This window comes from Chiloscyllium plagiosum, chromosome 15 (genome assembly GCF_004010195.1).
Source record: "Chiloscyllium plagiosum isolate BGI_BamShark_2017 chromosome 15, ASM401019v2, whole genome shotgun sequence".
In the NCBI taxonomy this organism is placed as follows: Eukaryota; Metazoa; Chordata; class Chondrichthyes; order Orectolobiformes; family Hemiscylliidae; genus Chiloscyllium; species Chiloscyllium plagiosum.
This window is the reverse complement of record NC_057724.1, coordinates 53,988,611-54,003,157: the sequence shown is the minus strand read 5'-3', so window position 1 is coordinate 54,003,157 and position 14,547 is coordinate 53,988,611. Positions and strand designations below refer to the sequence as shown.

The 14,547-nt window shown below is 41.3% G+C and overlaps 1 protein-coding gene across 2 annotated transcripts in view; it reads right to left on the bottom strand.

Moving 5' to 3' along the window:
* kdrl (kinase insert domain receptor like) overlaps window positions 1–14,547 on the bottom strand; it is a 211,685-nt gene that overhangs the window by 19,624 nt on the left and 177,514 nt on the right. For both annotated transcript variants that reach the window (XM_043704901.1, XM_043704900.1), the window contains exons 27-28: window positions 9,230–9,360; window positions 8,959–9,049 (exon numbers count right to left, since the gene is read on the bottom strand). In XM_043704901.1, coding sequence (XP_043560836.1) covers window positions 8,959–9,049; window positions 9,230–9,360 — 222 coding nt within the window. The remainder of the gene's footprint in view (window positions 1–8,958; window positions 9,050–9,229; window positions 9,361–14,547) is intronic.

Below are 14,547 nucleotides of genomic sequence, written 5' to 3'. Positions count from 1 at the left end.
TTCTACCTGTAGCATAGTGATCAAAACTACACATTGTATTCCAGCTGTGGCATAACTAACATCTTACATAACTGCATCATAAACTCCCTGCTCTTGTATTTAATACCTTGAGTAATAAGTATCCTATATCCTGATGGAAAAGATATTTGAATATTTGGAAAAAACAAAGCTCAATTCACCAATTTCAGCATGGTTTTGTGAAGAGCTTGTTGTGCTTGACAAACTTGCTGGAGTTCTTTGAGGATGTAAGCAACATGATGAAAAGTAGGAATCTGGTGGATGTGGTATCTCTAGATGTCCAGAAGGCATTTGACAAGGTGACATAGAGAGTCATAGAGTCATAGAGATGTACAGCATGGAAACAGACCCTTCGGTCCAACTCGTCCATGCCGACCAGATATCCCAATCCAATCTAGTCCCACCTGCCAGCATCCGGCCCATATCCCTCCAAACCCTTCCTATTCATATATCCATCCAAATGCCTCTTAAATGTTGCAATTGTACCAGCCTCCACCACTTCCTCTGGCAGCTCATTCCATACACGTACGACACTCTGTGTGAAAAAGTTGCCCCTTAGGTCTCTTTTATATGTTTCCCCTCTCGCTCTAAACTTATGCCCTCTAGTTCTGGATTCCCCCACCCCAGGGAAAAGACTTTGTCTATGTATCCTATCCTTCCCCCACATGATTTTGTAAACCTCTATGAGGTCCCCCCTCAACCTCTGACACTCCAGGGAAAACAGCCCCAGCCTGTTCAGCCTCTCCCTTTAGCTCAAATCCTCCAAACCTGGCAACATCCTTGTAAATCTTTTCTGAACCCTTTCAAGTTTTACAACATCTTTCCAATAGGAAGGAGACCAGAATTACATGCAATATTCCAACAGTGGCCTAACCAATGTCCTTTACAGCCGCAACATGACCACCCAACTCCTGTACTCAATACTCTAAAAGAATGCATACCAAATGCCTTCTTCACTATCCTATCTACCTGTGACTTCACTTTATAAAAGACTTATCCAGGAGGCTAGATCTCAGGAAAATGGGAAGCAGATTCAAAGTGCGTCAGTGGTAGCTGGGTCTCCTTGTGCACAAATCACAGAAAGTGGGTAAGCAAGTGCAGCGTATATTAAAAAAGGCTATACTCACTGGAGATCAGAAGAATGAGGGGAGATCTGATTGAGGTGTATAAAATGCTAAAGGGAATTGTTAAGGTGCACATTAAACAGATTATCCCGTTGTGGGACAGTCTCAAACAAGAGGTCATACATATAGAGTGAGAGGAGGTACGTTCGAAACTGAGATGGGGAGAAACTGCTTCTTTCAGAGGGTTGTGAGTCTGTGGAACTCACTGCCCCAGACTGCAGTGGAGGCAGAGTCAATTAACAGATTCAAGAAAGAAATAGATATGTTTCTGATGAAAAGCAGGATAAAGGGCGATGGGGAGCATGCAGGAAAGTGGATTTGAGACCAGGATAGGATCATCTTTGATCATATTAAATGGTGGAAAGGGTTCAAACGGCTGAATTGCCTACTTCCGCTCCTAATTTCTATGCTCCCATTCCATTTTAATGACCTTATACACTTCTCGTTCTGCCTTTAAGTGTCAGTGCATGCCAAGGTCCCTCTGATCCTTTGTGTTTCCTCGGACACACCATTCAACATGCGTTGTCTTGCTAGTCCTTCCAAAATGTATCACCTTACTTCTCTGGATTAAATTTCATTTGCCACTGTTCTGATCATCTGACCTGCCTGTTTACATTGTCCTGTAGTTTAAGGCTTTTCCCCTCACAGTGTTTACCACACCATCAACTTTCATGTCATCTGCAATGTTCTGATCAAACCTTCTGCATTCATGTCTAAATCATTAATGTCGACCACAAAGAGGAAACAATCATTGAGCCCTGCCGAGTACCATTGGACACAGATTTCCTGTCACAGAATTAACCTTCGAAATTGGCTTAGTATAGAAAGTAATTTTTGAACTCACTTTGCCAAATTGACCAGTATCCCATGTAACACCTTGTGAAGAGCTTTAATGAAGTTCATGTCGGCTGCATCAACTTGACTACCCTCATCTACGCACATAGTATTCTCCTAAAAAAATTCAGTTAAACCTATCAGTCATGATCTCTCCCTGAGAAGACCATGCTGACTGTCTTTGATTAATCGCAGCCTCTCCTAGTGGTGAGCAATTCTATCCCTCAGAATTTTTCCAAAAGTTTCCTTACTTCTGTGATTAGAGGCATTGGCTGAGTCCCTGGTTTATCCCCATCAATCTTTTTGAATAGTGGTTCCACATTAGCCATCCTCCAGTCCTCTGGCACCTCTTCTGTGGCCAGAGACAATTTAAAAATTAATTACAGAGCCCCCTGCAATCTCTTCCCTTGTCTCCCACAGCAGCCTGGGGTATATCTCACTTGAGTCTAGGAATTTATCCAATTTTAAATCCATTAAAATCTTGAATATCTCCTTCCTGTCAGCTGTAATTTGTTCAGGTATATTATAGTCCTCTTCCTGATTTTTATACCTACATCATTTTTCTCTGTCGTGAATACAGATGCAAAAATATTCAGTTAAAACCTCACCTGCATCTTCTAGCCTCGTACATATAGTTTGCCATTTTGGTCTCTAACAGCCCTACTCAATGCTGGATTATCCTCTTTCTGTAAAATGCCTATGGATTTCTCTTTTATTTCACCTGACAGTGTTGCTTTGTGGCCCAATTTTACTTTCCCAATTTCTTTTTAAGCAAACTCTTGCACTTCCTATATGTCTGTAGGAGTCTGTTGTTCGGAGTCCTCAGTACTTACCATAAGCTTTGTGTTTTTTCCCTCATATGAACCTGTACATTCCTTGATGTCCAGTTTCTTTGGATGCATTGAGCCTGCCCTTCACCCTTACAGAAACATATTGCTCTTCATTCTTACTTTCTCTTTTTGAAAGAGCCCCACAGCTTGAATGCAGACTTTTCTAAGAGTAGCTGCTCCCAGTCCACTTTTTAATATGATAAGACAAGATTTGGAAAATCAGCTTGCCCAATATTGTGATGATCCTTAATTCCAGACACTTACTGAATTCAAATTCTGCAAATCTATGATCTCTGACTGCTTACCCTCCCCTTTCAGAATACCCTGCAGCATTCAGTGACATCTTCTCCCTGGTTCAAGCAGGCAACACACCATCGTTAGGTCACGTCTACAGCCACAGAAACATCTATCAGTACCCCTCACAATTGAGTTTTCTACCATTTTAGCTCTTCCATTCTTTCTCCTCTCCTCCCTCCTTGTGCAGCTGGGTTGTGGCTGCACTCCTCAGAGGGACCATCACTCTCACCATTTTCCAACACAATAAAAATGATTCTTCAGTGAGGCGCACTCTTGGGCTTCCTAACTACTGGTTTACTTCCCTTCTTAGATTAGATTAGATTAGATTACAGTGTGGAAACAGGCCCTTCGGCCCAACAAGTCCACACCGACCCGTCGAAGCGAAACCCACCCATACCCCTAACCTAACACTACGGGCAATTTAGTATGGCCAATTCACCTGACCCTGCACATCTTTGGACTGTGGGAGGAAACCGGAGCACCCGGAGGAAACCCACGCAGACACGGGGAGAACGTGCAAACTCCACACAGTCAGTCGCCTGAGGCGGGAATTGAACCCGGGTCTCTGGCGCTGTGAGGCAGCAGTGCTAACCACTGTGCCACCGTGCCGCCAATTCTGACTGGTCATCCATTCCCTCTTGGACTGCACTTCTTCATGCTGTGGGATGACCACCACTGGAAATGAGATATTTGTAAAGCTTTCGGCCTCAAGGATGCACTGCTGTTAAACTCTATAAACTGGCTCTCAAGCCAATCAACCAAGGATACTTCTGCAGACAGGCCATCCAGAATGCCAGAGTGCCTAATATTTCCACATACTACCACAGGTTGGGGAACACGCACCTCCCCTACCTTCAATTAAACTTTCAATTAAAATATCCTGAACCAAAATTTAAGCTAATTAGAAACAAGTATTTAGGCTTCTTGTATTTGAATGGTAAAATGTCAGATAACCCACACCTCACTATCTCCTCTCAGTGGTACTGACTCCACACCTCACCACCTCCTCTCAGTGATACTGACTGCCTCTCACATAGCCCATACCTCGCCATCTCCTCTCAGTGATACTGACTGCCTCTCACATAGCCCACACCTCACCATCTCCTCTCAGTGGTACTGACTGCCTCTCACATAGCCCACACCTCACCTGCTCCTCTTGAGGTTCAGTAGTTTCTGGAGGCAGGAAACCTGCCTCAGTGGGGTAGAAGTCAAGACTGTAGGCAATTAATTACCTGAACAAGTCAAATAAAATTGTTGCCTCCAGGACCAGCTGGGTGGTAATGGGTTACTTGCTACTAACTTTCTGGCCAGCAGTTATGGTTTCTGACTCCACTTAAAAGGACATTCCCAAGTCCCAATTTTCATTAAACTCACTGGGTTCTATATAAAGTGTCAGTCTCTGATGGCCTAATATGTATCACACAGATTAAAAAAAAGGTAACTGAAACACTCATATCGGATAGGACTCTACTTGAGCTTCACTTGAGCCCTGAGCCTGATATAGACATCAGCATGCTTCTGGCTTGACTTAATCACAGTAGAGATTATTTCAAAAGAATGATTCCATTATTTATCCTTTATTGGTGAGGTGGAAAGAATTCTAGTTGCATAACTTATATCAAATTAGTTCAATGTTACTATGCCAAACAAACTCTTCTTATCTGATTAAACTTTAACTTCTCTGATGTTATGATCCATTTGTTATTCACATTGGATTATGTCCTACCCAATAACTATTGCACACTTGGATAGTATTTGTTTTGTAAGGTTCTGTGAGGGTAGCTTTTCAAGGAATCCTGACATTGTTTGCATTCTACATGTTACATTAATTAAGAGACTTAGCAGTAAGTAAATAAAGTGCTGTTGAACAGTGAGATTTGTCAAATCTGCTCTTAAATGTGATTTAGTGACAGTAATTCAAAGAGGAGTTTTTATTAATCTCAAAAATATTTTCATGTTACGTATTAACAGGATCTACAGATAACATATCCAGCACTCTGTATTTTGATCTCCCTTACCTCCACAATGTGGAGTTAGTTCATTTCAAATGTGTATATATATGTTAATTGCACAATAAATGGAGTTAACTTTTATTCTTTTTGGGTGCTGTTATGTTTTGCAGCAGATGTGTGATTTACCTTTAAGAGCACTGCTCATGATTTCATCACCATTTGATGGCATGTGACCTATTGGTATAAACCTCCACCTTACTGAACTCTGTCCTTTTGCAGCATGACATGCGGAAGGAAATTTGTGAAATTCAAATTGCTTAGCTTGAGACCAAACAAGCAAGTGCCCGTGATTGTAATGTAAATGTATAAATCCAGGTACAGTAATAAAAGTTAATGGAATTCTTCAGTACTACTTGACACATAGCTCACAGTTTATGAAGGCATTTCAGTAAGCAGTCAACCAAATTACTGTGGATCACATATAGACCTGAACAAGGTAGTTAGAATTGCAGATTTCCTTCCCTAAAAGGCACAGGTGAACCCGATAAGTTTATCATGGATGTGACGTATTTGGATTTCTGGAAGGCATTCATTAAGATATCTCACAAAAGATTGAATCATACGACAAGAGCCCACACTTTTGGATGTCGCATTTTGGCATGGATAGAAAGTTGGCTAATTGGCAGGAAACTGTGAGTGGGAATAAGGGGCTCTTTTTCAAATTGGTGGCCTGTGACCAGTGGGGTCCCACAGGGATCAGTGTGTGCAACCACAACTATCTACAGTATGTATTAATATATTGGAGGGAGAAAGTGAATGTAGACAACACAGAAATAGGTGGAAAGATAGGTTGCAAGAGGGCTTCAAGCAGATTACAGAGAGATATTAATAGGTTAAGTAGAATTAGAATCCCTACAGTGTGGAAATAGGCCCTTCGGCCCAACAAGTCCATACTGACCCTCCGAGGAGTAACCCATCCAGACCCATTCCCCTACATTTACCCCTGACTAATGCATCTAACCTACACATTACTGAACCCTCTGGCCAATTTAGCATGGCCAATTCACCCTAACCTACACATCTTTTTGTATTGTGGGAGGAAACCAGAGCACCCAGAAAAAATCCACACAACCACGGAGAACGAGCAAACTCCTCATAGACAGTCGCCCGAGGCTGGAATCGAATCTGCGTCTCTGGTGCTGTGAGGCAGCAGTGCTAACCATGTAGGTAGGCTAAAAGCTGGCAATGGAGTACAATGTGGGAAAAAGTGAAGTTGTTCATTTTGGAAGGGAGAACAAAATATTATTTATTGAAGAAAAACTGCAGAAAGCTGCAACACAAAGCAACTTGGAGAAAAACACAGAAAACTAACACACAGGCACAGCAGTAAGTCTGACTGAAACTGTTCAAGGTGTCGGTGAGACCACACCTAGAGTGCTATGAGCAGTTTTGGTCCTGTTATTTAAAGAAATATCATTTCATTGGAGACAGTTCAGAGAAAGTTCACTCAGATGGTCCCTGGTATGGAGGGATTGTCTTTTGAGCAAAGACTAAATAGATTGGGACCTTACTGGAGTTTAGAAGAATGAGAAATGATCTTATTGAAACAGTTAAGGGGCTTGATAGGATAAATGTTGAGAAGATGTTTCCCCTCACAACAGAATCTAGGATGAGACGGCGTAGTCTCAGAATAAAGGGGTGCCAATTCAGCACTGAGATTAGGGGTCAGCAGGCTGAGAGTCTTTGGAACTCCTTGCCACAGAGAGCTGTTGGGCAGAGACCTTGTGTATTGTTAAGAGTCATAAGAGCCATATGGCACAGAAACAGACCCTTCAGTCCAACCAATCTGTGCTGACCATAATCTCAGACTAAACTAGTCCCTCCTGCCTCTGCTTGGTCCTATCCCTCCAAACATTTCTCATTCACGTACTTATCCAAGGTTGAGATAAAATTGTCGATCAGAGGGGGAATCAAAGGTTATGGGGAAAGGGAAGAAAAGTGGAAGTGAGGAATATTGGATCAGCCATGATCTTATTGAATGGCCGAGGAGGCGTGAGGAGTCGAACAGCCTACTTCTGTTCCAATTTCTTATGTTCTTGTGGTCTTAAGAACAACTGATGATAATCATCATGGTCACCATTACTGAGACTTGCTTTATGTACTAGAATTCAAGTTCCATTGGCTACACTGAATGTTAACCAGATCTGTATATATCAATTGCATTTGGATGCATTAAACAGCTTGAATTCTGAACTCAAGGTGGGTTTAATGTAAGATTTCTCTCACCCCGCCACCTACCCAAGCTAGCCTTTCATTGAACAGTAAACAGAAGAATGCTGGAGACCCGAAACAAATATAAACAGAAATTGCTGGAAAAACTCAGCAGATTTGGCAGCATCTGTGAACAGAAAAAAATTAACGTTTCATGTCCAGTGACAATTCCAGAATCTCAGTTTCCCCAGTGATTTCTGTTTTTGTTTACGACATTGGACCTGGTGGGGTAGAGGTAATCCCCTGATTCTTCACTCAGTTTCTTTGCTCTTGTTTGTGTGCTTCCTGTGGTGGCACTGGGTAAGATCAGGGGCCTAAACCATCGTAAGAAAATTTGGAAATGACTATCTATGACATAATGGTTCATTAATGTCACCCTGTAATATGTTTAATTCTGTATTTGCAACATTCAATGAAGAGAAGCCAGTGGAAAAACTCGAGGCATTATTCTATAGGATCTCCAGTGTGATGGAATAAGTTAAATCCTGCATTGGAAAAATGAACACACTTCCTGTCAAATTCTTTACTAGGTCCCAGCTGTCACCTCGTAAGTAGATACTACTATTACAATCATGGGACTGTAAAATTAAAAAAAAATAGGTAGTTATCCTTGTAATTTTTTATTGGAGGTGTCTGTCTATCTATTTGATTAACAGTCGGTCAACCATGGCCAGCAGTCTGAAACTTTTGTCAAAATAACCTTCTGGAAAAGAATCAGAGCAAATTTCACTTAATCTGACCTCTACTGACAGTTTCTGCTAACATGGGAATGCATATTAGCATTAGCATTGGAGACTAAGTCGTAGCATTGGAGAAGTGATGTTACCCCAATGATTCCTCCCAGATAAGAAACAGAAAAATTTCCATGTGCCAAACAATGTCCCTTCATAATTCAAATTGTAAAAACCTTTTTTCATAACTTTATACTGTCTTTTAATAGTACCATTATATATTTTGTGTACACATTTATAGGACATAAAAACAGATATATTACCTTGTGCAAAATAATATATGAATGTTTAATAAGGTTGTATAAAATTACACTAAAATTATTGTAGTTGTTAACTAGTTCCTTAAAATGGATTTTAAGGACATCCAAATTAAGACAAAAGACAAAGCATATATACATTAATTATTACACTGTTTAATTTTTTAGGATAATTCATCTAGTAAAAATGCTGTACTTGCTGGCATATTGTCTCAAACTCCAAAAATCAGGACATTTTGATCATGAAGAACAGGAGATGGGTGGAGGTGGCGGATTCTTGAGAATCTGTGACATGTTAGTAGATTGATGCTTTTGTGAAGATGATGTGGTACAAGCCACTTTCAATTGCACCTTTGGAAGGGAACTGGATCAATTCTTGTCAAGAAAATAGCTGCTCGGTCACAGCAAAATTAAAGGGTTAGTTTGATTTAAATGGAGTTTAAAGACAATAAAAAAATCTTTAGTGAGGTGGATTGTTGTGGATTAGCCCAGGAATGAGGTCCAACAATGACTGTGGCAGAGCATTTTGCCATTTGACCTGTCAAATGCCCCTCTCGCATTCAAAGCTTCTTTTGTCTGAAATTAAGTGAGTAATTTTAGATGTCATTCAATTCTAGATTGACACGGGCAGAATAAAAACTTACCTCATGTATCACAGTGGTCTTATTTTCTACAGGAACCTCATCAAAAGTTTTTACACTCACTGGCCTCTTCTTTGCATTATTGCTGTTGCATCTATCAGCAAAAAGAAGCAAAGAATAATGACTTAGTGCAAAGCAGATTGGTAATGTGGAACCAGACATGACACAATAGAACAATTATCAGGCTAATTTTCCTCTACAGAGGAAACAAATTTTGTTTTCTTTTGTACAACGTAATGAGCACTTCTTGATTACTATAATAAAATTGACCAACCCGATGACTCCTGTGCAATTGTAATTAACTTTTGGATTTGTTATGTCTTCTGTGAGGTTGGGGTCTGCAGAAAAGTTGGAATCACCATCTGCTGGCAGCATAGTATTCAAAGGAATATAATCCTTTCCATCCTATAAAAAAAAGACCAGAAAGCAAGTAAGAGAATGAAAGAAGGTGCTTAGGACTCAGCACCAGTCAGCTCAAACTGTATTCTCTTAATCGTTTTCATTGCTAATTCATTTAATTTGAACCTTTGCACACAATAACTTAGGTCTAGTTTGGTCTTATTTTTGGAGGAAGAGAAAGCTGAAGTACTTGGACTTGGGAAGAAAGGAGGAGCTTGTGGTGAGTAATCTTCTAGAGATGGACCCTATTTCTAGATGGAGAATGGACAACACTTTACTTTCACTCTTCCTTCACACTTCTGGATAGACTGAGAAAAAAAAATCAATTTTTAAAAATTAGATTAAAAAATAGTTCACTTTAAATTTAAAGACAGCATCTTATACCAACAAATTGAATTGTAAAATTATTTTTGCACCAACTATTCATAGATGTGGCACTCACAATAAAACCGCAATTGGTGCCTCACCAAAGTTTTGGCAGATTTGATGTGGTGTATTTTTTAATCTCTGTTTATGGCTTATTCAGCCACAATGTGTCTCCAGAACATTCAGAGATGGCAGTCAAGGAGGTGACTGTGGTGCTTGGAATCAGGTTGACCTTATTGTTTATGAGGTCATTGATTGGGCTTGTTAACCTGGGTCAATCAGGAAAGCCCTGGCTGACTAATATAACCATATTAGTCCCCTCTTCCGCGGTTACGTTAGAGCCCGGGTGTCCTTGGAGAAGGAGCACGCGGCGTCGACCAACACCCTGGAGTTGTTCAGGGAGAGGTGGGCGCCGCAGGGAGTGGATCTCACACCTGCACACACACACACCATGGGTGCTGGGGATAAAAAAAAAGAAAGAAAAAGAAAAGAAAAGAAAAAAAGAAAAAAAAATATAACCATATTAGTTCCAACTCTATTTTGATTTAGTCCCTACCCTCCCCTTCACTGTATTGATCACACAGCACTGCCCTTTGATGTGAAGGGCAATGTTTGTCACGGGTCTGCTCCTGGGGCCTGGCCAAACTGGAGAAAAAAAAAGAAAAAAAAATTAAACCGAGGATTTGTGTCTCACACCTGCACACACACACCATGGGTGCTGGGGATAAAATAAGCACTACCACACTTAGGTGGTAGTGTGGGGGTTAAAATAAAAAAAAATAACCAGGAGTCTCCTCGTGGGTCTGCTCCTGGGGCCTGGCCAAACTGGAGAAAAAAAAAGAAAAAAAAATTAAACCGAGGATTTGTGTCTCACACCTGCACACACACACCATGGGTGCTGGGGAAATAAATAAGCACTACCGCACTTAGGCGGTAGTGTGGGGGTTAACGAAAAGAAAAAAGAAAAAAAAAGAAAGAAAAAAATATAACCATATTAGTGTCTCACACCTGCACACATGACATGGGTGCTGGGGGAAAAAATAAGCACTACCGCAGTGAGGCGGTAGTGTGGGGGTAAAAATAAAAAAAATGAGAAAAAAACAAAAAAAAGCTTTTAACAGGGAAAAAAAAAACATATTAGTGTCTCACACCTGCACACACACAACATGGGTGCTGGGGAAAATATAAGCACTACTGCATTTAGGCAGTACTGTGGGGGTTTAAAAAGTACTGGAAGAGTGGACCTAGCCCCAGGGAAAAAAAAAGAAAATAACCAGGAGATTTAGAATCTCCTCAGTAAAAAAAAGAGAAAGAAAAAAACATATTAGTCTAATTTTAAACTAATTCAGCAGGGGGATGGATACCTAAATTGTAGCTCCAGTATACAGGAAGTTGACTGTAGTGAGGTCAGAAATAAGGTTTCAAGGTTGCAAAAGTGCACCAGCAAGCAAGAAGGTGATTTGAAGTGTGACTACTTCAAAGCCAGGAGCATCTGGAATAATGTTGGTGAACTTGCAGTGTGGGTTGGTACCTGGAACTTCGATGTTGTGGCCATTTCAGAGACGTGGATAGAGCAGGGACAGGAATGGATTGTTTCAGGTTCCAAGATTTAGATGTTTTGATAAGAACAGAGAAGATGGTAAAAGAGGGGGAGGTGTGGCATTGTTAGTCAAAGACAGTATTATGGTGGCAGAAAGGAGGACTTGTCTACTGAGGCAGTATGGGCTGAGCTTAGAAACAGGAAAGGAGGGGTCACCCTGTTGGGAGTTTTCTATAGGCCTCCAAATAGTTTCAGAGATGTAGAGGAAAGGATAGCAAAGATGATTCTGGATAGGAGAGAGAGTAACAGGGTAATTGTTATGGGGGTCTTTAATTTTACAAATATTGACTGGAAATACTATAGTTTGAATACCTTAAATGAGTCAGTTTTTGTCAAATGTGTGCAGGAGGGTTTCCCGACACAGTATGTATACAGGCCAACAAGGGGCAAGGCCACATTGGATTTGGTACTGGGTAATGAACCTGGCCAGGTTTAGATTTGGAGGTAGGTGAGCATTTTGGTGATAGTGACTACAGTTCGGTTATGTTTATTTTAGCGATGGAAATGGATAGGTACATACTGCAAGGCAAGAGTTATAGTTGGGGGAAAGGCAATTTTGATGCGATTAGGCAAGATTTAGGATGCATAAGATGGGGAAGGAAACTGCAGGGGATGGGCACAATTGAAAAGTGGAGCTTATTCAAGGAACAGCTACTTCATGTCCTTGATAAGTATGTGCTTGTCAGGCAGGGAGGAAGTGGTTGAGCAAGGGAGCCGTCATTTACTAAAGAAGTTAAATCGCTTGTCAAAAAGAAGAAGAAGGCTTATGTAAGGATGAGACGTGAAGGTTCAGTTAGGGTGCTTGAGAGTTACAAATTAGCCAGGAAAAACTTAAAGATAGATCTAAGAAGACCTAGGAGGGGACATCAACACTCATTGGCAGGTAGGATCATTAAAAACCCCAAAACTTTCTATAAGTATATCAGGAATAAAAGAACGACTAGAGAAAGATTAGGGCCAATCAAGGATTGTAATCGGAAGTTGTGTGTGGCGTCCGAGGAGTTAGGAGAAGTACAAATGAATATGTTTCATCAGTATTCACACTGGAAAAAGACAACATTGTCGAGGAGAATACTGAGAAACAGACTACTAGACTAGGCAGGATTGAGGTTCAAAAGGAGGAGGTGTTAGCAATTCTGGAAAATGTGAAAATAGATTAGACCCCTAGGCTGGATAGGATTTATTCTAGGATTCTCTGGGGAGCCAGGCAGGAGTTTGCAGTATTTGGCTTTGATCTTTATGTTATCATTGTCTACAGAAATAGTGCCAGAAGACTGGAGGATCGCAAATGTTGTCCTCTTGTTCAAGAAGAGGAGTAGAGACAACCCTGGAAATTATAGACCAGTGATCCTTACTTCAGTTGTGGGTAAAGTGTTAGAAAGTATTATAAGAGTTAGGATTTATAATCATCTAGAAAGGAATAAATTGATTAGGGGTAGTCAACACGGTTTTGTGAAGGATAGGTTGTGACTCACAAACCTTATTGAGTTCTTTGAGAAGGTAACCAAACAGGTGGATAAGGGTAAAGTGGTTGATATGGATTTTAATAAGGTGTTTGATAAGGTTCCCTACAGTAGGCTATTGCAGAAAATACGGAGACATGGGATTGAGGGTGATTTGGTGGTTCGAGTCAGAATTTGGTTAACTGAAAGAAGACAGAGGGTGGTGGTTGATGGGAAATGTTCATCCATGAGTTCAGTTAATAGTGGTGTGCCGCAACGATGTATTTTGGGGCCACTGCTGTTTGTCATTTTTATAAATGACCTGGATAATGGTGTAGAAGGATGGGTTAGTAAATTTGCAGATGACACTAAGGTCGGTGGAGTTGCAGATAGTGCTGAAAGATGTTGCAAGTTACAGAGGGACATAGATAAGCTACAGAGCTGGGTTGAGAGGTGGCAAATGGAGTTTAATGCAGAAAAGTGTGAGGTGATTCACTTTGGAAGGAGCAATAGGATTAAAAAGTACTGGGCTAATGTAAGATTCTTGGTAGTGTAGATGAGCAGAGAGATGTCTGTGTCCATGTACATAGATCCCTGAACATTGCCACCCAGGTTGATAGGATTAAGAAGGCATATGGTGTGTTAGCTTTTATTGGTAGAGGGATTGAGTTTCAGAGCCATGAGGTCATGTTGCAGCAGTACAAAACTCTGGTGCGGCTGCACTTGGAGTATTACATACAGTTCTGATCACTGCATTATAGGAAGGATGTGGAAGCTTTGGAAAGGGTTCAGATGAGATTTACAAGGATGTTGCCTGGTATGGAGGGAAGGTCTCATGAGGAAAGGCTGAAGGACATGACACTGTTTTCATGAGAGAGAAGTGAGAACCTTTTCCCTCGGATAGTGACGGCTAGCATGAGGGGATATAGCTTTAAATTGAGGGGCAATGGATATAGGACAGAGATAGTTTCTTTACTCAGAGAATAGTAGGAGTGTGGAATGCACGGCCTGCAAAAGTGGTCATTGGATAAACATATGGATGAAAATGGTATAATGTAGGTTGGTTGGCTTCAGATTGGTTTCACAGGTCGGTGCAACATCAAGGGCTGAAGGGCCAGTACTGTGCTATAATATTCTATGTTCTATAACCAAGAGTTTCTCCTCAAAACAAAGAGATCAGAATCTGCTCAGTTCAGGCGACTGACTCTGAGCTGGCTGGTCGTAGCCAGTGTGTTCCAGCCAGGAGAACTGATTTCTGTGCTGGCTGAGTTACAGCCAGGTATATCCTGTTGTTTGTTAGAACTCGTTCCTGAAATGGCTGGCTAAATGGCCAGTGGTACTATTAAAGACACATGTGAGTTCCAGGATGAGTCGACAATGCGACCCAGCCTTATGTTGTTGGTTTGTGGGCTGCGACTTTCCGCGTAGGGCATTCTCCTATGTGTGTGGACCATGCTTCTGCAGGTGGTATCTGTTCCCGTGCGTAAACTTTGTTTTTGTGAGTGGATTTGCTTTTGTGTGGGGACTCTGCCTTCAGGCATGGACTCTGACTTTGGGTGTGGACTCTGCCATCGGGTGTGGACCTGCCTTCGGGCATGGACTCTGCCTGAGTGTTGGGAAGTTCTGTTGTGTGAGGCCTTTGTAAATTCTGTTACTGTATGTGGGTCTGTAATTGATTGTGCAAGGGGTTTTTGTGTGTGTAGTTGGGTAGTTAGAGGTTAGAAGGTCGGCTGGTGACCGTGAGGTGTTTGGGGCTCAATGGCCCTCAGATGGCCTGTGCAATGG